The 26,041-nt window shown below is 40.6% G+C and overlaps 1 protein-coding gene across 1 annotated transcript in view; it reads right to left on the bottom strand.

The window, feature by feature from the left end:
- The window catches only part of GLG1 (golgi glycoprotein 1), an 81,571-nt gene that overhangs the window by 37,639 nt on the left and 17,891 nt on the right, over positions 1-26,041 (bottom strand). Inside the window, exons 2-4 of the mRNA XM_033069457.2 lie at positions 7,001-7,033; positions 4,199-4,285; positions 538-753 (exon numbers count right to left, since the gene is read on the bottom strand). Coding sequence (XP_032925348.1) covers positions 538-753; positions 4,199-4,285; positions 7,001-7,033 — 336 coding nt within the window. The remainder of the gene's footprint in view (positions 1-537; positions 754-4,198; positions 4,286-7,000; positions 7,034-26,041) is intronic.

The following is a 26,041-nucleotide window of genomic DNA, read 5'->3' as shown; positions in this document are numbered from 1 at the left end:
ACTAAAATGTGACACTACACACCTTGTGCCCTTCAACTGATTTTGTAGGGGCAGAGGAAAGGAGAAGTAAACAGATAAAAACTGTTGATCCAGTCTCTCAACTACAGAAAGCAGAAAGGGTTATAGCACAGGCATCACCACCTTGATAACCTTCCTGCCAGACCCAACCAGACTGTGAAATAATCCAAGCAAAAGGCCTTCTTAAATCTATTGTCTGGATTCACTGTGCTGAATCAAGCTGTAGAGGGCCTCAGCAAAGAGACAACTGCTGTCAGATTACCTGTAGTGAAATGTGGAAAGACAAATGAAAGTCTCTGCACAGTAGATCTTCACAGAGGAACGAATGCACATTTATTAAAAAGGAAATGTAATTAAAAAGGAACAATCAGGACATCACCCTTTTCAAACAGACCAGATACACCACGTATTTTCTCAGTTGCAAGTAGGACAGTAATACTGCTGCAGAGCCCCCACATCAGTTTCCTGAAGTGAATGACTTTTACAAGTGTATTGGCAATCTACATGTTCTGTGGATACCTTTTCTCCAGGTCGAATGCTGCCACATTTGAGGAGATTGATGTCAGCTTTGCAGTCATCCATGAAGCCACAGATCAACCGATAATCACTGAAGATAATGGCTGTCATTTTAGTGATGTACTGATGGCACTGGTACTCAGTGATGTTGCCTCTATGATCCACCAAACATGACACTAAGAACCCTTTACCAACTGGTTCATCTGCACACTCCTTTATCTGTTTAAAAAAAAAAAAAGAAAATTACAGTGTCTGCAGCTTATGAATTTAACCTTATAAGAAAATTCTCAAAGAAACTTGCATCTGTAGCTTCAAAATCTGCTAGCAAAGAAACCCTCTAGGCTTTAGTTTGATTTTCACCAAGTCAGAATAATTGAAAATATTTCAGAAATGAGAAATCTCATGTGTGCCAGCATCCAAAAAAAGCAAACACAGCGACCTTGAGGATTATAAACTCTATTGCTCAATAATCGTCTTTTATAATTACACTGAACCCATGCAATCAAGTAGACTTGTAGGAGAAATGCTAGTTTCACAAACCTTTATTTAGAAAACTGAGCATATTACAACATCTCTAAATCATACTTAGACCCCCATTAGCCACCTGACCTCGTACAATATAAGATTTTGGCCAGAAGTGAGACTGATTCAAAAGTCAACACTATTTATGGAACTGTTTATAACTTGCTAGGAGATGAAAAATACTATAAAGAAAAATCCTCATAAAATTCTTTTCTATGAGGCTCTTGCATGAACTGATTGTTGGTACTAAAACCATTTTACTCAGTGGTCTAAAAAAAGTAAAAATCACAGCTAACCAAAGCTGAAAGCTCTGCGGAGATTGGAAAAGCAGTGTACAAGAACAGACAGGTCCCCAATATAAATCACAGCCTGCACTGCTCAGGGATGCAGACAGTCAGGACAAACCCACCACCTCTGGAAGTAAAAAGATGCAGGCAGTTTTGACAGTGCCTTTCCAAAGGAAGGGAAACACATGGTTACTTATCAATTAAGGATGATCCCTTAAGGGTGGAGGAATCTTTCAGTTGGAGCAGTGCAATGCCTCACTCCAAGGAGCACCGAGACCACACAACTCCTTAACCCTGGCAAGCCCATGGTGAAATACTTGCCCAGTTCAGGTGGCCCCTGCTCAGGAGTGTGCTGAAAACTGCAGTCATAACACTGCAGAAAGAACCCCTGGCAGGCAGACACTAAAGTTCAGTGCTGACAGGTTTGCAAGGAATAGATACATGGGCTGACTTGATTGCATCAAAGATTTGTCCCTGCAAAAATACTGAAGGGCTCATCAATCTCAAGGAAGATCTATGGCAATCAATAATTCTGGCAGTTTCAGATAACAAGCAAGGGCAGTGCTAAGGGAACAGGCAGGAAACCATTTTATCAGTTTTCAAATACCAAGTTGGAATATTTATAACGGAAATTTTAAAAAATGGAGAGCTGTCTCTAGTAAGATATATTCTAATTCAAACAAGAATAACTCAGGCACCCTGTGACAGACTCACACAGGTCAGACTAGATGAATAAAACAGATCTCGGCTTCAGCTTATGAGCCATTACTTTCTGTGTGATAAATAAAACATTCAACATTTTAAACATCATTATTTGAAGGCAGATTTGGGCTGGTGAAGCATTTTATATTTAATCTAAATAGCTTCAAGAAAAACAGTTACTAAGATCAATGCAATTGTTACAGATAAGGTACAAAACACATTTTGAAGTGAGAACACATAGGTTGGTTGCAGGGTGAACAGGAGAGAGTTGAGCAAGTGCTCTCTGAGAAAGCTGCATCTTTGGTTTGGCCCTACTTCAGCTCAAGTACTGTGAGCCAAACCAGCACACAACAGCAACATGCTGTTTTTGGAAGAGCCTGGCTTTGGAAACAGCTCCAGAGCTCCATAGCCTGAGCCACTGAACTGCAGAAAAGACCAAGCAAACATGTTATTGCCAGGCCACTTCTGAAACAACCACTGTTATCTGGTAGCCAAGTGTAATTCTAGGTTAAAGCTCTGTCAGAACTTATAAACGCCACAACAGTTGAGAAGAAAATAAATTGGAATTTAAAACTGTATTTAGCTGATAAAATTAAAGGTGCACTTTTCAGAACATACCCATATCCAGTTGGGTCAGTCACCATTTCCCAAATGACTTTTTCTAGGAATTCCTCTGCCAGCTGCATTTTGTTCTTAGTGCAAAGCAGTACTTTAAACAGAGTTCATTCACACAAAAAGTCACCTATACCTGCTTGTGGCAATTTAAGGAAAATATGCAAAGGTTAATATTGTATGGGAGGAGTATATGCCCACCATATATCTGTTTTAAAGAGTTTTGTAGAAGTACCTTAAAAAAATATTAGTGGAATGGTGTATGCACCTGCCTCAGTATTAAACACCAGAGATCAAACATGAGATTATTGTTTCTTATCGAACCTTTTTCTTTAACTAGAAACCACTCACCGAATGGCAAAATTCTAAAATTATGTATACTCTTCCCACTGCTTTTAAACATAATATCCCAGATTTGCAGGGCAACGTTTACAGCAATGCCAGACTGCCACTGTATAAAAATGGTAATTAAACAGACTATTAAAAGAGTATTTTCAAGAATGCCTTGGTTGTGAAAATTCTGCAACACCCATATGACATAAACCAGAAAAACATGATGTTGTCTGCGATCACAAAAAGGTGGGATTCAACAGATTTGGCAGTGTTTGCTTTTGGGAGTTATCAAACTCCAACTACAACACAATCCTTCGATGCAAGCTGTCTTCCACTGTTTCATTTTCTACCCTTCTTTTAATCTTTTTTCATCTCTTCTTACATTAACAACTTACGCTAGAGTAGTCTAATGATTTTTAAAAGGCAAGTTTATGGCTAGGTCACCTTATATTGGTGGATATACAAACAGTATTCCTGAGAGCATGGCTTAGTGACTGAATTAATCAGCTGAAGCCTGTACAGCTACAGAGAGCCTTGCTTTCACTGCTTCCCTCAAGTCTAGCTGAAAACCACCACAAACAGGGGAAGAGACCTCAGCTCAGCTAGCTCCTGCATGAGCACACTGCCTCAAGAGCTTGAGCATGAGCACAAGAAATGATTGATCAAGTCATCTTTGAAGCTGGACCAAGGTGAGTGGATGCCTGAGATACAGAGCACTAACTCCTAGTGTAGCCTAAAAAGAGGCAGTTCCTTACACAGGTTCCTTGGAGTAACTACCCTCTGAAACTTGAAAAAAACCCCTCAAGTTGATTATCATTTGATGTCTGTGTGCTTATCCCTTCTGCTGGTAAGACACAGCCTAAAACCAGCCTTATGTTAAAATCAGCAGAACCCCTGCTTCAGCAACACTCCCATAAATGTCAAACACATGACAAAGAGGGGACAAATCCAATTCTCAACAGATTTCTGAAAAAAGGTCTGGTAGGAGCTCACAGGTTGTTAGTTCAGCATTTCCTCCTCCATCCCTTTGCCTGGTACCACTAAGGAGCCTGGCTTCTGCAGCAAGGAGATTGAATTAATTACAGGTACAAATTTGGTATGTGATACTAGAGCTTCCCCACATCACTGTTCACACATTAGTTCTCTATCACAAAGAGACAGAAAAGCCTCAGTGGCACAAGAGCAGCCATGCTTTCCTCCTGGCTTACCTCAGCAATAGTGGACTTGCAGACTTCTCTGGCCACGGATTCAAACTTTGGATCTGTAGTCAGGTTCAGCTTGTAGTTCCACAAGAGCTATAGAGAAAGCATTTGTAGAAAGGCAGTTTAAGAGCTTTCCGTGGAGAATAACAAATATTTTGTTTCAGAAAACAATGGAACATCACTTTTACCCAATCTCTATCATCATCCCTTCTACACTGAAATGATCAATAATAAGTCTCCTTGACAACAACTCTGTCCCTTCATTTCTGCAATAATTTTCTCATACTGAACAAACTCAGGCAGTCAGAAATATCTGCAAGGTCATGAGTTGACTTATTAAAGCAAAGATAATAAATGAAGAATATTTCATAACTGAAAGGATAAAACAATGAAAGCTTTAACTTGCTACCTGCTGCATAGTTAGCAACACCTTCAGTCCACCACACCTTTGTGTGCCATGGTGTGTCTGCCTGATGCAAGTGAACTAAACAAATTAAATCTTCAATATGAGCAGATGTCATGCTGAAAACCTTATAAAAACCTAGCAAAGAAAGGCAGGAGACAAAGCAGCTTGACCCTTCTGTGAGGGCTGTGACCAGACAGCTTTTTGGATGCAGATATATTTCAAACCTACAGAAGGTTCTTTCCTGCTAAGCAAAATGATACATTAGAGTGTAGACTGCAAAAATGTTTTTTAAAGGATTACTTTTCTTCCAGGAGTCAGCAGTGAGCTCATGAAGGAGCCTCAATGCACAGGGTCACTGTGCAAGGATCAGTCTTGGGCAAGTCACACCCTGAAGATACATACACACATCCCAGATGTCCTCCTGAGGCACCATAAAGTGAAAATACAGGGTAGGGTAGTGAAACCTTAACAAAATAACAGCTGAAGTGTTGCCTAATTGCTCTGTTAGCTCATCTGTTTTTCCAGGAACTTAAGTTGCATTTAAACATTTTTCATTAACTTAAAGATTAAGAAGTTTTAAAAATTCATTTTTAAAACTCTGCCTTTGTGAGCAATTAATACCAAAAAGATAAAATTTGGTCAAACTTTTACTTCAATGTTTGAATTCTACACAAAACACTGGGAAAACAATTGCATGCTGTACACAAGATTCATATCTGCTCCAGGAGGGTGGAAGCACAGAGAGAGAACCAAAATTAGCATAACTGCACTACCTTGCACACCTCTTAAGGTTTTGGAGCTGTGAAAAGTTAAAAAAGGAGGTGATGGGAAACTAGGGTGTTACAGATGGAGTAAACTGTAAACATGAGGTTTAACAGGTAAAAATGAATGAATAGGGAACCTGTCCTTGCAAAGAGCACAGTAGGTCTCTCCCAGGCAGGACTGGAAGTACAACAACGAGGACACAAGATGAGAATACATCTCTGCATTTGTAATCTCACACTTTGGAGAATCTCAAAATGAGATGGTCTCCAAATGAACCTTCCCATAAACAGAAAGAAGGTTAAACTCGCAGCTTAAAACTCCTGATTTTAGCAGTAGGCAATATTTTCCAGGGGATGATCAGCAATTGTACTGCAGAGAGAGGTAAAGAAAACATTTGGACATGAGACCTTCATGGGGTCTAGTCTTTTAATATCTCCCTTCAATTTCTGCCTGGGAAAATGAGATTTAGCCCACAGTTCCTATTTGTGAATGGTTTCCATAATCCACATCCTGCCAACATTTGCCTTGAAGCAGAGATGCCATCACTTAATCCAGCAGAAGAAAGATTCAACTTTGATTTCTAGAATTCTCAATTTCTTCTTCATTCAGGTAATTTTTGCTGGCACATTTAAATGTCAGGCAGATACAATTTAATTAGTGAAGTTTTCTCTTTTTAAAAAGACTTAAACAGAAATATATTGTGCCCTTCATCTGCTCCAACCCTGCACAACAGAAAATTACAGCTGCCAACGAAGTCAGGCAGTGCTAAAGGTTAATTTATAAACACAGTTGGAAATTACTAGTTGTACAGCATGGCTGGGTTTCATCTCTGGAATATATCTTCCAATAATAAAGCAAAATACAGCTTCTCAAGCATCCAAAATCAAGACTGTCACTGAGGCATGCACTTGTCTGTCTGTGTTCAGGGCTAACCAAGCAATTAAGGATCTTGATATGGTTTATGCTGACAGAATAGAAATGAGAAAAACCAAAAGAAACCTAATACCAACCTCAGCAATGAATTTTTTCTCTCTCTTTTTTTTTTTTTTTTTTTTTGAGTCTTGGGATTTGAAGAGTCAGCTTGACAGCCCAAAAACTGGCTAATAGTTTGCTCACTGTTAAACACAGTGCTGAGAGGAAATCTGTTCTAAAACCAGCCAAGTGTCTCAAACTGCCTCTAAATATCACACCCCCACAGCATTTTCCAAGCGAGTCTAAGAATTTAGCAGCTGTGAAAGTAATACAGAAGGTGTCAACAGCTGAAATTAAGAGTTTAAATTCAGTACAGCTCACATCTTTCCCGAAAGGAACACATCACATTGCTCCCAGTAACTCACGGGAACCACCCCCAATTATAAAACTGGAAAGACGTCTGCTATCCTCCCCTAATACAGAAGTACAGTTTATAAAGTTCTTTAAAAATGTTCCACTCTGAAGTCTCCAGTAAGACCAGTGTGGTTATACTGGGTTAAAGAAGTCACCTCGTGTTCTTCCTCCAAAGGCCAGCAAAGAAACCTAAATGTGCCTTGATTAATAGCCTTTGCAAAGTACAAAACTATGCAAAATACCTCAGGTTCACAAGGGATAGGAGGTGCAAACACCATAGGTAGAGAGTGAATAAACAAAGTAATACTTACATGATTGCAGTCTGAAGAGATTTCATTATCTGGCTGAAAAGAGAAAGAAAAGGAGTGTCAGTTTACCACCAACGTGATGCATTTAACAGAGATGACTCTAAACTTTTCAAACTAAAATACTGTCAAATTTTTTCCACTGTGATAAACAACTTGACACAATTGACAGGAAATTTTAAAATCTGTATCACAAGAGTGATGATACCTAATTGCCAAAAAATGAACAGGTACTTTAGACACTATGCTGTATTAACAGAACAAACAGCACAAGAGAGCAGCATTTATGTGGACACTGTAAAAAGATAATGAATGCACTGGCATGTGCCACAATTGCCCAAACTAAGAAGGTAAAACAGCACCTGTGGGAAAACAAAGATGTAGGAGCAGAATTTTAAAGAAAAATTAGTTTGGTGCATACAACTGAAGGAGAATGGCAGGTCTTGCTTCCCTCCCCCAGACTGAAATGTTCACATTCCTCATTTGAAAAGTAAGATCTTCTCTTTCAGTTGTACATAAAAGGGCTGGTTCAAAGCAGCTCCAAGATTTATACTGTCAACTGTGAGAAACTGGTGACATCCAATACTCATACATCATTTCAAAATATTCACTATATTCTCTTGGGGAGTTCCTTTGGAAAGAACTCTGAGTGCAAACCATTCTCCTTTCAGCCTGAGTAGCTCTCAGTGAAGAGTTTCTTGAAAAAACTTAATTATACAAACTCCTATCTCCTCTCCACAGCAGAACAGCACAAAGGCAGGACAAAATCACCTGGCTGTCACACCCACAGAAAAATCAACCCTGATTCACAAAGTCTCTGTTTCTACCCATACTTAAGATGCCAGACATGCTTTAAGAGCAGCAAGACACAAAACCACTCTAAGCTTAAACACATCATTGACACTAAGATGTTAGACCTCAGGGATCTGACATAAGAGAACCAGCATTTCAGCAGTTTTGGAAGCAAGCAGAGCTTTTCAGTGCAAGCATTTGCTGATGCACGATCTGCTACACCAACACTTGTACCATTGGTGCTTTGGGGAACATGAACACAAGTTTATGAGGAAAAAAAGCAAGCCTGGAAAACGTTTCCAAGCTCTTAATTACAGCCATTATTAACTAAAGCACTTTTATTTTTTACAGCAGTAAGTGGAAGAAATCACCTCTCCACTTTGAACATAAAAAACGGTACCTGAAGGATTGCAGTAATTAACTGCAGTTTGGTCAGACTGACATGATCTAAAACTGTATCTCCCAAAGCAATCATAAATTTGAAAATCTGGATATCAGGGTTTTTTTAAAAGACTACCAGATGTCTGCTAGCTATCCTCAGACTACAGAACTGATTCTTTCAACTGAAAACTAGGATGCCACCCAAATTGCTGTATTTTACAGCAGTCTCTAAGACCAACACTATTGTGACTTACAAAGTGTACTTTCCTTAAGTTCTGCACTCATCCCACATCCTTCAGCAACAGATGAATGTTTTAGACTGCTTTCAAAAGCTGGGAGGCAAGAGTGCCCCCCACTGAAATTGCTGCCTCAGTCTTTTACTCAAGGATAGTTTCTTTACAAAAATATACAGGCTAGCATTGGAATTCTGCTATAGAGGACAGGACTTCCTAGTACACTGGCAAGCAGAATATGTAAGGGTCAGAGAGCACTCCCACAAATCCCTTCAGGGTCACTTCAATTATTTTTGCATCCTCCAACCTGGTAACCTTTGCTTTAGATCAACCAAAGATTAAAGCTCAGGGTTTTTTCTGGAAAGATGAGCCCAAAAAGATAACATACTGGTTTCTCACTGACTGGCAAAGCTTAAACAAGCTTTTCTTGAAATACACAACAATAAAATGTTACACATTGAAATACCAGACTTCCCTGTGTTTTGTAGCAAACAACTCTGTGAAACAAAATCTAGTCTTATTCTTCTGAGAAGAGTAATGGAACTTAAATGGGACCTTAACTAAGCTTTAGTACTGCATTCATTTACAGCTCAGTACTTAAATATGCAAAGTGTATTATCCAGCCAATAATCCTTTCAATGTGGAACAAGATGATCCCCTGCTAACTAAGAGCTGTGATCCTTCTTCCGTCTTACCACTGGAAGTATTGGAGATGTGGGTTAAGCAATGCTGACCTGCTTCTCCCTATTTCATTGAAGCAACAGGAGAAAAACAATCCTTTTAGCTTCTGTGTGATAAACTGAAGGGCTGAGTTTGAAGAAGGGGAAGAAAAATATTCCCAGTGCAACCCACAGGTTGTGCCTGTGGCAGTCTGTCTGCTAAATCCACCCAAGAAACCTTCCAAACAAGCAGCTTCAGAACTATAAGCAGTAAGAGTCATGAAAGAATAGTAAGTTTCAAATTACCACCAAGGGAAGTTGAAGAGCAAGAAAAGCTGCATTGTGTCAGTCCCACATGGTGAGCTTGTGGAATACGGATGCTCAGAAGACCCTCAGGGCAAAGGGAAGGAAGAGAGCAGCCTAGACCAGCACCACATGCTAGTCAAGGCATTTTAGGAGAGAAAGCTGATGGCAAGGACATTGCACCGATTAGCAAGAGAAGGACTCCTCTTATATCTCCAAACTGCAGGATTAAAAACAGCTTTTACAGAAAATGTGCGTGCCTCTGGGCTCACAGAAGCTTTTGCTGTTTAGCAGCTTCAGTGGGAATATATTACCTCCCTTTACAGCTGAAGTTCTCCAAACTCCTTCACGCACTAACACTCATTCCAGAGAACAAACATCACTTCCTACCTCCTTGGGAAAGCAGAGTTTAGAACAAGGACCACATATAAGAAAACCTGAACAGAAAAAGCATTTCCTTCCATACAACCACAAACAACAGCCACAAATCACAGTGCATTAGTGTTATGAACTCCACCAAAAAATTCAAAGGTTTGTGTGAAGTCCTGTCACCACCAGACTGAAGTAATCAACACCACTGCGTTTAAAAGTGTTTTAAAAGTAAATCATGACAATCATCCACCCCTTTCTAAATCCCTCTGCTTTGGCAGCAGTATAAAACTAGGTCAAAATTATACAGCAAGTGAGCAGCCCACCACCACCACCCAGGCCCAAAGGGCCACAAAGGGTTGGTGCTTTAGCAGCAGAAATGTTCCATCATCACACTGGGACCTATAAGAACAGGCAATGGTGACTGAAGCAGCGTCATGCATCACCATCCAGTGCACAGCACACTGCCTGGGGTGCACTTACAGCCACTCCCTCAGTGGCAGCCAGAGCCCCTTCCAGCTGAGTAGACAACACACTTGATTTGGTCTTCCTGCATCACATCCTAAGGAAAAATAATTCACACCATGGGACTGAGAGAAGCAAGCTAAGTATCCTCATGAATTGATGAGGACAAGAACTATGAGGCTGGTGGCCCAAAAAAGCTGAGGATGACATGTCCCTGGAAGTGCTCAAGCCCAGGCTGGATGAGGCTTGGAAGAACCTGGTCAAGTGGAAGGTGTCTCTTCCCATGACAAGAGGTCGGAATGAAATTAGTTTTAAGGCCCCTTCTAACCCAAACTGTTCTACAGCTCTGTGAAAGTCAAGATCTTGGGAAAACTCTGCAGAGATTATTCTAAATCTCCAGCATTAAGATTCCTCTGCTTCCTTGCAAAAGTCATGCAAATGAAAGAGTCTGAAGTCAACCACCCAAGTGCCTTAATTCCCAGAATTTAGTCCCTCCCGAGAGTAGAAGATGGGATAACAGCAGAAATTTCTACTGTTCTTATGGGAGTGATGCCAGACATTTTCACTATTCTTTTGAGGCAAGAATAGAACTTTGTTGAAAGGCAAGAACCAGGCATATCTCAAATACTAACTATGGATAATCTTCAGACATTGAAGACAGCAGACTTTGGACCTGCTCAGGCAAAAGCCATCAAGAATCAACGTGGAGCAAAAAGCAGCAAAATAAAAAGGCAATTGGCTTGTGGATGGGAAGAACCCAGTAGATGTTCTCTCCCTAAATTCAGGAAGATTGTAAAAACCTCAAACAAGTCAATTAGGAAAAGATGTTAATGAAAGCAGCTACCTTCCTATGAAAGGAGTAGTAGAGAGAAGTCCAGCCAGACTGCAGGTGGTCCCCAGTTTACTGCACTGTCTCACACTCAGGTGTACTAAAGAGCATGGTGCACACAGACACACAGTACAGGCTGCTCATGTTTTGTTTTTTTCACTTTGATCTTAATTAACACATTTATCACCAGGATCTGTAGAGAAATGGTAGAGTGGGCCTGCTGACCTAGAAGCGTCTAAGGAGGAGGCCAGTGAGCTGATACAAAGATAAACTGATAAATTGGCTTCTCAGCTGTGTCCTTCCCAGAGATAGCAGCCACCTCTTAGCACCAAACACACCCAGCCAGGACAGCAAACTCACAATGAAGTGATTCAATCCTCAGCTATCAAGCCAGGCAGACCTGCTGGAAACAGCACAGGCCAGAGGCAAGGTGGGGATCAAGGAGACATCTGGTGGAGTCACCCTTCTGCAAACCTGATCCCTTTCCAATGCAAACACTAAAAAATACTCTGCAGAAGAATTTCTGGAAACACGAGGAGATAGAGTAGTCTGGGCAAGACTCAACACAGCTTTTGTAAAAGAAAAACCACACTTCACACAACCACCCATGCTTCAAACCTACTGAAACATCCTGGAGTTCTGAGCCAAGAAGCATATGGCTACAGTAAACCGTTTTCACACATCCTGAAATCCTGAAAAAGTCATGTGTGATAGGAAAGTTAAAACCAGTGATAATTTAAGTTCAAAACAGATGAGAAGATGTCATAACTTAATTACACATTTAGTGAGCAATGAAAGTTAAACTTGTTAAGTCAAGCTTGAAATAGTCTCTAATGCCAGTGAACTCTTAGTACTAAAAACAAACCCCATGTTGTCATGTCAGCAAAAAAACTTTATATTTACCACCTATGCTTTGAAAAGAGCCACTTTAAAGCATAGGAAATGTGGATATATCATGCACCAAAGTTGTAAACTCCTAACCTCCATATACTTTGTTTATTTAATATAAATAATTTTTCCTGGTTACGTACAGAGCTAAAGTCTGCAATGCAGCAAATCATCTACCCAAATAATTATGCTCACATTGGTTAGGTGTTCCTAGTTTATGCAAATGTATTAGTCCATGTTATACACAAACACCAAACCACCTTCAAAACATACACAGAATTTTGTGCATAAAAATCCAACTATCAGGATCAGCAGCAATTTCAGCAGTCATCTGGCACATACAGCACAAGTGGCACATCACCCCAAACATCAAATTCTGCTACTTTTTTTAAACTGTTTTAACTAAATTCTACATTCCACAAACTTTTCCACCTTTGGTGACATTTTATATCCTCCAGGGGTATGACACTATTAAGGTTAAGTATGCTTATTCAGAAAAGACAGCACAAAGCCATGTCAAAAAACCCCAGCACAACACATGTCCTTCTGGCTCAGCAGCCACATTGAGGATCCATTGTTCAATATCTGCTTCAAGCACCAAGAAAGCTCAGCAAGTCCTACTCTTTCTGTTGTGGCTTTGATAGGCAGTCAAAAGTGGTTTGGCTTGTTTAATATTTGACATTAAGCAAGGTCTTCAGCAGGCTGTGCACCTTTCCTGCACAGCAGAGACCCCTCCCTGGGCAAATACAGACGGCAGGAAAAGCACAGAAAATGTTCAAGGTTTAATTCCATCAGAAGTGACCATAGACCAAGGTGTAAATTTAAGGAAACAAAAGATTCCATTTGCCTGACCAGGCAAGTATCTTTGTTGGCTCTTACCAGCAAATCACTTTCTCTGAGCTGGCTGTTCCCACCCATACAAAGCTGCAGGGTGGGTGCTCAGAGGCTGCACAGCTGCTCCATGCTGGAAGTGCCACAGCCTTCTCACACAAGCTATTCCTGTCCCTGCTGCTTGCTTCTGCCTCTCTGCATAGGAAACTAAAGCCCCTAAGCCCTCTCAGCCTTTCTCTTTTCAATGCAGATCCACACATCAGAGCATATTCCAACAGTCAGCACAATCAAAGCAAATTTGCCCCAGATGTTTGGTTGTTCTTCCCTTAGTCCCCTCTCTTCCTCCTCTCAAAGGGTTTCCAGGCAGTCCCAATGAGTTGTGGAACAAGACAGACCTTGAAATTATGGGTTTGCCACCTAAGTTTGGCAGCACTGCTACCAGATATAATGTTTCCCACAACACTCCCCCACAACAGAGCTCTGCTGCTAAGCATAGCACCGACACTGAGCTGCAGATCTTGCCAGGAGGTTTCAGGATTTGCTCCTGGAAAGCTCTCTCATAATGCCAGCAAAAAGCTTCAGAGACCAAAAAAAAAAAAAAAAAAAAAAAGGCAGGCAAGGATGTTGGTAGAGTCACAAGAGCAAGCTGCTATGGCACCAACCGAGGTGACAGGGAGCCTGCTGTTTTCCTCACTCCTGCAGTTGACTTGAGCTCATCACACCATCCAAAATTCAGCAAATCAACAGCAATGTTTGTCATTTTAGAGTTTTCAGACAGTTAGTACAAATGGGCTTATGGAAGAGTCCCCCCCAGCACCAGTGAGTTTACTAGGAACACAGAGTGGCATCTCCACCAGCAGCATCAAGCAGTCCACAAGCTATGCTGAGATAACTTTACTTTCAGACTGCCTCTCTGGATGGCATTCTGCCTTAACCCCAACCAGAAACATCCCAGATAAACTTCAGAGTATTCCAGTAAAGAGGCAAAATCAATAGCATGAGTATTGGCAGTACTGCACAGCATCCCCTGGTGATGCAGAGGACAAACGAGCAAAGAAAGAAATTGAGGTCTCAAAAAATAATTCTAGTTCAACAGCTAATGAAGAGTTTTTATCAAATACATCCATAATCTCTCTGTAAGTCCAATTCTATGACTTATTCTCAATATGAAGACTTGGCATCTTTTGACAGTGTATACCCTATAGTAGCCCAAGTTGAGCTTAACTTTATAGACAGCTTCCAAAAAGCCACTTTAGTGTTCACAAGTGATATTCAGCTTTACACAAAATAAAAGGCTGTTGTAAAAGGAGTGGTAAAGCTCCTGTCTCCTCAGACAAAAACACTGTTCTAACTACACTTTGTTCTTCAGAGAATCATGGTTTGGCTGCACATGGCCTGGAACCAGAGAAATCCTTAGTAAATTAGCTTCCTACAGGAGCTAAGAAAACAGTTCACACCAAAAGCTCCACGTACCAAAGCAGAGAAGTACAGGCTTCAGAGCAAATGCTGCTTACTCATAGCCCCATTCCCACAACCCAGTGGAGGGACTGCTGTGCTGCAGAGCAAAGCCAAGAAGCATCAACATTCCCCCCTTTCTGGCAGCTCCATTACACCATCACTGCTGGAGAGCACCTCAAACCAGCACCAGGCTCCCCTGCCAAGGGCTATTGCTTCATTCAGCAGAGTGAACAATACTCTAAACACTCTACCAGCCAATATTCCTATTTGTCTTTGTTATTCAACATGCAGGCTCATGACTCCAATTTTCCACACTGAAAGCCATACAGTGATCCCAAGGATCCCTCCTCCCCAGGAGGATTTTCCTCCCCCTCTTCCAGCAAGGCACATGTGTCACATCAATCAGGCGCCCATCCTCACCAAGGCACAATAAGCATCTCCTGCCCGTGCTCAGGGGCATGAGCAGCACTGCTTTAATCCTAACGATTTACATTCATGCATTCCACCTCCAAAGCAAAATAAGACGAGCATCCAAACAGGTGGGAAGCAGACTCTGCTATTTTTAACTCCTGCCAGCTATTCTGTTTAGAGGCAATAAAAATCAAATATCTCAGAGAAGCCACTTCAGCCTTAACCACAAACCACAAGAAGAACAATTTTATTTTGAAGTCTTCCTTTCTTCCTTCAGGACAGTGGTGAGAGGCACAATTACACTTAACATCACTACTTCCAAAACATGATGGATCTACATTACACATGGATGAACAGGCCTGTAGAGGCTGTTACACAACACCCAGCACTAGTCCTTGGCTGTCACAAGAATAGGTCTATTTTAATCTTCTGCACGGTGTATGTCACCCAGAATTCCCATGAAATATTCAACATTTGTTTTGTTATCTGGCAATGCCAACAAGAGGGGCAGGATGAGCCAAGGGACCCCACATACCAGTTTCCACAGTGTTACTACCCTGCAAGAGATTTCCTGAAAGTACAAAGTGTCCTGGACCCTGTCATGAGACGAAATGTGGTGGGGAAGTCTCCCTCAAAAGCAAGAGCACCCTGAGTAGAGCCAGTGTTCAGACACTCCTAACAGCTGGATTTGAAATATAACACTGGAATTTTCTTCAGAGGATCTGCAGGGGCCCAGCACATCACTCACTTCTTTACTGCAGTGAGAAGAACAAGAGTCCTGAGTAGGGAAACTCCCTGCTGTTTGTCAGTTCTTCTCTCATTTAAGCACTAACTAAAATCACCGACTTTATCATCCTCTGTATGTGTCAATTTGATCACAATACTATTCACACATGAAAAAAAAAATCAATGACAAATGCTCAATGGCCTGAGCCAGCCACCACCCTTCCTGAGTCCATCCTTTCTCTATTACAACATTCACAAGCTCACTGGAAAAGCCATAGGTATTGCACAGAGAGAATCCAATGGCAACTTGAGGCTCCCCAAGGCTATGGTGGCAGCAATGAAAACACTGATAGGACATGGCCCAATATAAGTTCATTATGTCAAACTTAACATGTGAGCTGAGAAGAGCCATGTCAAGTCAAAAGCCACACAAGTTCTTGACTTGACACCACTAAAAAACGCCAGAAGGCAGGATTTTAAAATATTTTAAGAGACCATCCCATGCCAGAAAAAAGTCAGACTTGTTACATTACTCATTCTTCTGAAGAAACTTCTCAGCTGAACTTTCTGGTTATTCAAAAGAAAGCAGTCCATCAGACTAGAGAGGCCAATATAAATTCACTTAAGGAACAGCACTGTGCTTGTACACAGTGGGAATTAACATATAAGCACAAAGGGCTAATTCATATTAAGGTCCACAGCACAGCCCACAACAGCAGCTTGCAAGCAATATCACTCTGCAACAGAAGAATTAGGAGATTGCCTCAGAAGTCCAGAGGATTTCTCCAACCCTGGATGAGTTTCCCCCATGAGATCTCTTGATGGATTCTCACCATCACCCGCTGAACTCAGCAGAAAAGATCTGGAGGTTATTTTTAGGGAGTCCTAGAAAGAGCACAATGCCCTGCTTCCATTTCAAGTTCTTCCCATACAGGAAGGGCTGCCCATGAGATGTACACCTAAAATAAACCCTGCTCCTATGGTACACTGCACTTCAGAAGGCAGTACTGAGCTGTGCTTCCTATGTAATAGCTGAAAACAACCTACCATCAATTTAAAATCCTTTTTAAAAAAAAATTAGAAGGCCCTCAACAGAAGCTTCTGAAACTTGCTGTAGGGAATCAGGCAGAGTGTCTATCCTGCTGTACCCACAATTTAACAGCTCTAATTACCATTTTTGCCATTGTCTTCAGTAAGATGAGTTTTAGATAAATGCGTTTTGGATCAGGCAAAAAAACACTGGTCAGGATAAGCCAACTGAAACCTTAGTCACAGAGAGGTACCTTCCATTTGCCTCTGACCAAGAAACAGAAGAAATTCAAGGAAGCACAAGCAACCAGAATTTGAGTCCTTTCTCCTCACACAGGAGAACCCAAGTGCATCTGAAGGATGGTACCATCAATCAACTCGACTAGGCAAGCTGTAGCAAATTCAAAATTCATGAGGATACTGGAGGATTGCTCTGTGACGAGGGACTGACTGAGAGTGCTTCTGCTCTTGAGGCCATAAACACACCTCTTGGGAACCTGCTAACACACATCCAGGGCAACCCTTTTCCTGCTCCATGAGCTCACTGCCAGCTTCTGACAAAGGAGCCCTTTCCACAGGTGCAGACAAAATAGATTTTCAATTACAACTGCATTCACATCAATGCCTTGAAGATGAGGCTCTGAACAGGAATTAAGAGAGTAATTTTTTCTAATAATTAAGAAATTTTTAAAAAATTAAAAATCCTTGTTCTCAAGTCCCAAAGGTCAAAATGACCAGGAAAGCTAGACTGATATATTAAGCATTTTTCCATGTAAAACAACTGCTTTGATCCAGTATTTGAGTACTTTAGTTCTACTTCAACAATACTCATCTTCCGCATTTTAATTAAGTTTTCCATTTCTATCCAAAAAGCAGCTTAATGCATGGAGAAGTAATTCAGTAGATAATGGCTTGCCATTTTTAAACATTATTAAAAAAAGATAGAAACATTAACATGCAAGCATTTAAATAATTACAGATCATATCAATTTACTCAGGAAACATACCAAGCTTAGCAATAAAAGCTAAGATTAGCTGCAAAATAATATCACCAAACTAGAAAGCTCTAGAAAGATTACTAGAGTGTTCATGCAAGACTGAAATTATTCAAATCGAAGCTTCTTGCTTATTTAAATCAATCTGCCTGGGAGCCACACAAATTGTTGTGGTAAATTGATTTCCCTAGTGTCTGGTTCTCCTTTCGTAAGAGCCATGACAAGAAAAAGACCAGAAAGACAAGATGAAACCAGCTGATTCACAACATCATTAGGCATTCTGCATTCAGACAGATTATACATCACAACATTAGACCAAGTTATAAATGTCTTGGCGAGTGAAGGCGGCCACGCTCAGTGACTCACAGCAGGGCTGCCAGGTGCAGTGCTCAGTCACAGACTTCAGCACCAGCACCAAACCAGAAATGCCATTTTTCTTCTTGAAGACTCCAGCAGGGCCACATGGCTAATGCACTTCATTTTACTTTACTACCCCATTTCTGCTATACTTCAGCAACACACACCTAGATTTTATCTAAAACAATTTTCAGCAAACCTGCTGTGCTAATGCCTTTACTGATGTGAAAAATATAGTAGTGCTTCATTCCTTCTTGGTCAAAAGGTAGAACATGCCACTCAAAAGAGTCCTACTGAAAACTCAAATAAATGTTTATAGCATTTACTAAAGAATTGCACTGGTATAAAGAGCAGCTTATTTTGAAGCTGGACAGAAGCACAAGATTAAAAAAAACCAAAACCCAAACCCTCAAGTAGGATCACACACCAGTTTCCAAGATTCAAACATTGCTCCAAGATAACCTTTTCTTCACCAAGAAAAGTGATTTGAGCTTTTTTTCAGGATGAAGTTTTTGTGCACACCTAATGGAAGTGATTGCTGCGTGTTCATTTCCCACAGGGGAGACACATTTCATATGAAAAGAGTTATCCAGAAACATTTACTATACACATCTGCACCAATAAGGAAATGAGTCACCAACCCACTGGCAGGCCTGATTCATAGCACACAGTGCACTTTGGCTATTTAGGAATCTGTGTATGGAATACAGGAAAATATGGAAAGGCAGATGCAAGCCACGACTCATTTTAAGAGACTACTTTTGAAATACCAACTAAATGTATTTTTTCCCACCTTTGTTTGGGTATAATTTCCTCAAAAGCACAGGACCAGCATGGTGCTGTACACAGCTGCAGAACTTTTCACCTGGATGAATCATAATATTTTCTTTATATAACTGGGGAAAAAAGCAAGCCCTGGATAAAATCACTTGGATTTTTTTCAAAAGAGAAACGAACATGAATAAGTCTTTACAGCCAGTGCTAAGGCAAGGTTTCCATGGGATTAGTAACAAACTACCAAATAAAAATTCTGCTTGCCTTCAGAATATGCAAACAAAAGCCCTCTTACAAAACCAAATCAAGTACTTCTCTTCAGTTCACCACATGGAATAAAAAGATAAAAATAAAGAAAATTGTACATAAATCATCTCATTTAAATCATTGCAGTTCCTCACAAAGTTAGATACAGGTTTCAGTTGTTAACCTTGCTCCCAGAAGCCCCAAGCACTGAGCTGCAGACAACTGCCCCATAGGTACTGGTCTACTCTGCCACACAAGCTTGGCTTTTAATGTATTTTGTGTTTTTGAGAGATCCTCTCCAAAAACCACTAGGGTTTTTCAGCTTGAACTGCTCAGCTCAATAGTTAGATAGAGCCATAAAACCAAGCACTTTGCTTAAAAATTCTGAACTGTAATGGTAATTCAAGGGATTTAAAATGATACCATGGTAAGCAGCCAGGTCAGTAACAGCTTCCCTCAAGCCAAACAAGGAAATTATAGCTGACTAGCTTTGCACGGATGAGCAACTTAAAAAAAAAAAAAAAAAAAAAAACCAGCCACGTTTGATGCTCTGGAAAGCAACATTAGTAGAAAAATGTCTTACTGGGATGCAGGAGAGCCAGACACTTGCCTGCAAATCCTCCCAGTTACTGTTTCCATAACTCCTACTTTAAAAGCTATGAATAAAGACAAGCTGCAATTAAAAAGACTGAGCACACCTACAGCTTTTCTGCTAATAACGACAGAGAGAAAATACTGGGGGAGAGAGGCAGAGGAGAGAACAGCAATAAGCTTGTCACTGACACAGCTCTGTACCAACACACGGCACAACACTCCGCGCAGGACCACCACCAACATCACTGCTGAACAACTCTCACCTGTCAAAACACGAGAATTAAATCAACAATTCAACTGTTCCAGAAACAGCTGGTTATTCTTCCTCACCATTATTCCTGACAAACAATAAAATCAATTACAAGGCTGAGGAATAAAGACCTAAAATCTGGGGCAGGCTGGAAGAGCTGCAGGCGAGTACTCAGGCAGTATTACCCTGTCTACTTGCTATAACAGAATTTTCTATTCTCTCTAAAAGAGAACTTCAAAGTTTAAGTATTCAGTCAGCAAAAATTACCACTTGATAGAAAACACTTCATTCTAGTCTCTGGTCAATGGTGATGGTTTCAATAGTCACACACTATTAAACTACTTGAAGATACACACTCAAGCAAGATACACAACTTCTGAAGCCTGGTGGTGGCTGAAGAAAAAAACACGGTTGCAAGTCTCTGATCTCTAAAGGCAGAGAAATTCCCAAATAGGCAATACTGAGTTTTCAGGATTAGTTCCAGTATGCTGAGGTAAAGCCCCAACAATCCTCACTGAAGAACCAGGTAATATGGGAAAATTATTTTGTCCTAACCAAGAAGCAGAATAAAGATGTTTCCCCAACAGACAATGCTCGAGAATGGGACTTTAAGAATTTGGTCTATTCTTATCCAAGTGGCACACGTAGCTGATGTGGTTTGCATATCCACAAGAAGGTAGTGGCATACTTCTGGGGACATTCAGGGGAAGAGGTGACAGCAGTACTCTCAGTAAGCAGTTTTCCACCCCATGTGAGCCTTCAAATCTCTTGCATGCAGATTCCTATCTGCATGACAAGAAAAAAATGTTGGGACAGTACAACTTTCAGAGCAAGGTGAGATCTGAAAGCACTGGCCAACATTGCAACCAAAACCACCTGCTTTGGTCTTCTGAGATGTCTTTAAATAGCCTTGAGGAGTTCCTGTTCAGGGTGAGCAACAACTCTGATGCCTGAAAAACCTTGTCAATCTCTATGCAAAAGCAAAACAAAACTTTAAAATGTACCCATCAGATTATCAATTAATTTATCTCTGCATTTTAGGATTATCACACAATACAGAGTAGAGGACAGACATACAATTCTTCCAAGGCAGTTTTTAAGGAGAGAGAAACCCCAGAACACCAGAGGTATTTTTTACATTTACATATACCAAATAGATCTCCTTCAGGAAGAAGTCAGCTATTTCCAAATGACATCAAGAAGCAGGAGCATCCCTGATAAATGTAAATGTAATAAATAATACCTGGCACAATAAGAACAGATACTACCTCTTAGGAGACACTGATTTATTTATTTTTTTTTTGTGAAAATTAAGTCTTAATAAAATATATACTAAAAGTGAGCATTCAACAGTCCAATGGAATAATTTGGGTAAGAATCCCAATGAGAGTTTGAGGCATTTTAAAAAAACAAAAGCAAATGGAAAAGGAATTCAAGAGCAAAATCTTCTCCAGCACCTATTCAGAATTCAGAGACAATTCTTAGGGGTTTTCCAATCTCCTAGCAATTACAAACTTATCACACAAAATCTTAAACAAACTACATTTGAACTCAGATGGCACAATAAGGAAGAGATATGACTTACACAGTGAGAGCAAGATCACAGAACAGTCTGGGCTTGTAAAGGTCATTCAAAGATTCTTCTTTTTCTTTGTGTGCATTTTTATCAGCTACATTTTAAAATATGCAGCTCATGGTGAGTGCCAGGCTTGGCATCAACATGCGTGGTTCAGTGCTCTTTGCCCAGACCAGAGTACATTACCTCCATCCTCTTGGCCCTCCAAAACAAGAAACAAGGACAGAAAAACCTTACAGCAAATTAAGAACTGCCATGATCAGACACAATTTTCATTTAATCACAACGCAGGCATTCCAAAAGTAACATTTTCAGCCTTCTCAAAGCCTGCAAAATTGAATTTGGAGATTCAGGTTTACATTTCTGACTACCAGATTACCTGAGGCAACCAGATTAACACGGATATTTTTATAATGGATAATCTAGGAAATTACCAAACCAGCCTAAACACTGAGGTCAAGAAGAGAACACTGCGAAATAACTTCAATTTTCATATATTTATGCCCAAGAAATGATCTTTTTTTTTCAGACAAACCTCAAAACAAATTCAAAATAAAACACCCAAGAGTATTACACAGCTAAGGTGGTACAGCTGCTCTGCAGAGCACTCCACAAGCCGATCATCTTCACACCTCTCAAACTGCTGAAGCACTGACATCCCAGTGTCACCCACATTTGGCAAGCAGCAACAGAAGGTTCACAATGCACAGAGGTGCAATACAATTAAATGTCCATCTAAGCCTGTCCAGTGATACAGAGCTTTCCACTGCATCTGTGTTACAAAGCAAAAGGTCTCTGGTGCTTTACACGTTCCTAAGTGAAGACTGTCAGAACTCAGGGAACTAATTAATAGTTGGTGAATTATAACATGCAGCAGTTGGTGAGGGAGGATCAAAATATCACTCTCCTTGCTTTTCCTTACAAACTTCTGTAAGGAGTTTTCTGCTGGTTTACTGCTTTCCACTGAGATGAGTCCACACACAACAGCCTCCAGGGTCAGTGCTGCTGGGGGAAAGGATGACAGAGTAAGTGCAGTATTAACTTGGATCAGCCTGAGCCATCATGAACCTGCTCCCTTCCAAAACAATGTTCAGGCCCAGCTCAACCTGAAAGCAGGTTAGAATCCAGCAAGAAAAACTCTTTATTATCTATCACAAGTCCTGGGAGCAGCTCTTACCCTAAGAAACCAAAGGCCAAAACCTGCGAGGAAGTTACACACACTTACAGGTTGACAGAACAGCTTGTCTGATTCTTAACAGAGTAATTTTTATGAATAATAAAAAAAAGGCCCAGTGTGCCAGAGTGACTGCCAATTCTTCAGGCAAATTGGATGAGAAATAAGAGTGAACTGCAGATTAATGCGTTTCAGGACTTCCTCTGAAGTCTTCACTGTACTGCACACACCTTCCTGTGCTGAATGTACTGTGTGGCAAAAAAAAAAATGGTTTGCTCCTCATCATTTATATTTGTCATTACATTTTAGGGCACAAGACTTGCAAACCCAACATTCTGCAGCAACCACCAAGTTGCCAGAAGCATGCAACAACCACAAGGGAGGCCCTACACCAAATCCAACTTAAACCACTGCCAGAAAGGCTGCTCCGCTCTGACTAAGCTCCCAGGCTTGTTACCACAAGCACAAGATCAGTAGTTTCCCACAGATTCACACATTTGCAAGTAATTTAAGATATCCGAGGCTGCAGCTCATTGCCACTTGCAAAGCTGCTTCTCTGAGTACAAGCAATGCTACCCTGCTGCAGAAACTATGGCCCTACTTCCTCAAGTAACCAGTTATTACAGACAAGACAACAGCCAACAGAAAACCAAGCTGCTCCACCTATTCTTGCAACACAAAATTGGGAAGATAATGAATGACTGAAACATATATTTTTCTCTCATGCTTTCTAGTGATCTGCCCTTCACTGATCCCAGCCCTCCCATTCCTAGTGAAGTGCTGAACAAGGATAACCGGATCAACATGCAACCAGCAGTAGGCAAATGAGAGCTCGGCAGCTCCATAAATAAAAATCACTTCTGTAAACCAAGATTAATTGTGGCTTGCTTTTAGGAAAGAGGGAGGTGGATGCAAGATGCTTAGCCTGGTTTAAGGGGAAATACTAGCTGTTATTTTTAACTGAGCAAGTTATCACAAGTATTCAGTTCAACTTCAGAACCGCAGGACGAGATTCAGCATGAAAGTATCACACATCCGGAATAGGAAATTTCCCTACAAAACCAATTGCACCGACCTGGCACTAAGTTTGCTGACTTTTTGGAGTAGGACACCCTCTAAAACACCCAGGTAGTTTCCCACACATTTCTGGAAGCCTGCCTCCTTCAATGACTGTACAGCAGGAAACCTTGTCAGGACAAGTGAGATCCTACTAGCGCAGGTGGGGCTCACCACTGGAAGCCAGTTCTTACTGCCCTTTGAGATAAGCAAATCGGAGTTAATCCACCAATTATTTGAACTGAAGACTTGATCCCTCTTCCTCATCTTCTATTTAAAGTTTCAGGGGAAGCAGGATTAGCAGAGTGAGGCTTTGCACTATAAAGACAGGAGAGCCAGAAAAGGTGCACGGTGTTCAGGCTTTACACAGCAGCACCACAGCTCAAAGTGCCGACAGGAGGTTTGCTGAAATGCTTTAATTCCTCTCAGGTAGATTTACAGTATCCTCTAAAAAAAATGTACAGTCTAGGCAAGAACACCCCTGAATTAAAAAGTAATTCATGCTGGTTTTTTTTCAGAAGTCTTTCTTTTTAATTAGGCTCATTAATAGCCTCCATGCTAATCTGAGTTACAATTTTTTTGTAAAAGTAGTTTTGTTACTACTTTGCACCACCTTGTCAGTACAAAATTTCAGACAAACTGACTTCCAAACACCTTTACTGGTGCAGTTTAATGATACTTAGGATGGAGCTGATTAGGACTGACTACAAACACTCCCACTGTTTCTGCCAGAGCCAGCTCGCAGGAGACAGGATGACAACCTGCCTTGCAAGAATTCAGAGAGCTGAGTCTGCAACCAAAACATTTGGTTATTAACTCTTTGAACCAACTTGCACAACTGAAAGTGATTTTTTCCTCCACTTAAAAATAGACCAATTTTGTGGACAGTTTAATGTTTCAACATAATTCTCTTACAAAGTTTAAGTTTTAGCTGCATTTTGATGAAGAAAAGGGGTTTTAAGCACTTTTTTTTCTTCCCTTTTTTCACTTGAAATTTGCTCAGTTTGCACAAAAGGTTTCTCTCTCAACTGCCAGCACTAGAAACAAGCTGTGATGCAAAAATCAAGTGGAGTTTTATTGTACCTTATACAGCTTGTGCCAAAATGCGTTACTAAATCAGCTGTTACCATCACTGGTAGTAGGTAATGTTGGCACAAAAATGCTGAAGAGGAAAAATAAGATGTTTTGTGGCATGAAAATAAGTAGATGCTTCAAGGACAAAGGTACAACTCCACTTTTGACCAGACCTTTACTAAATTAATCATCTCTACCTGTTAGATCAAAGTCTCCTTCTAAATACAAAATCATACAGCTGCATTTAATGAAAAACCAAATTTTAAGTGATGACAACCACTAATAAATATGCTAATTTCCTCATTTAGCTGGCACTTGTAACACTAGTACAAAGAAGTAAGTTATTTCATGAAACACTGCAAGTCCTCTGGGGAAATAACTGAAGTAGCTCATCCTGACTGTTTTCACTAGAGCCAGTTTTGGTGAACCAGGGCTGTAAGCGCACTCAAACGACTCCCTGTGTGAGGCAATAAGCATCAACACCACAAAATTAAAACCTGTTCTCTTTAAAGTGAGACAAAGGAGCCGTTTGACAGCAGGTTTCAGTAGCTCTTTCTCCAGAGGGAACAGCTCTGCAGGCAGCAGCAAACACAAGGCAGACAGTGCTGGAGCTTTAACAGATGCCGGGGATTTCCCAGTCTAACGCATATTAGCACTTCACATTTGCAATCCTGATTTCCAGCACCAAGCAGTTAATTTGCATGTTAATTAGAAACAGGTCACCAGAAAATTGCACCAGACAACCTTTCTGTATTGACTAGAAAGAACAACAACACATTTCCATAAAGTCTATCCTTCTTTTAAGGACATTTTCCCATCCAGAAGTTTGCAGTATATCAGGGTGCTCCTTCCATCGACTGAGCATCCATTTCAATACGTGCCTATCTCAGATCCAGAAAAAATAAAACTGGTTTAATATGACATCTTATGAGATATGCAAAACAAATATGCAAGTCTGTGCAATGCTAGAGAAAATAATGGTAAATTAGTCTAATCATACAGCCTCCTTTTACCACAGTACAAAATTAAACAGAGTAAGCCTGGAAGAAAAGCATTGTTAGAGTATGCCACACAGAAAGCTTAGCAACTGGTTATGTCTGCAGCTCTCACTTCTGCACCTTCATCCAGTTCTGCTCAGCAGTCACATTCACTGGCAGTAGCAGGATTAAGAAGACAGGAAGCAGCAAGGAAAGGTGTTATGGACATTTTAACTTCCTGGAAACACACTCTACAGCATCCTCTCTCTTTGAATCTTCTTTTATATGCTAATACTTAGAGTATTATGCTTAAATCAAATGCCCCTTCAGCTTTGTTGCAGAGGTGTTATGTTGCCAAGCCTAATAAAACTGAATTACTGCTGCTGCTTGTCATACATCAGACTCACTGGCACCTCAGCTTCTGAGAAATCATTTAATTTTCTCCAGAACTTCCAAGACTGATCACTTGACATTATCAGACAATAACTTTCAAATTATTTCAAAACAGAGAGCAATACTACTACAAGGCTCTATCTCACTGTAACACTACACCGTATCTTCAATTTTCAGGATATCCATAAGCTGATTGACTTCCAGATG

This window comes from Catharus ustulatus, chromosome 11 (assembly GCF_009819885.2).
Source record: "Catharus ustulatus isolate bCatUst1 chromosome 11, bCatUst1.pri.v2, whole genome shotgun sequence".
Taxonomy (NCBI): domain Eukaryota; kingdom Metazoa; phylum Chordata; class Aves; order Passeriformes; family Turdidae; genus Catharus; species Catharus ustulatus.
The sequence above is the reverse complement of the archived record's forward strand: the minus strand, read 5'-3'. Positions and strand labels throughout refer to the sequence as shown.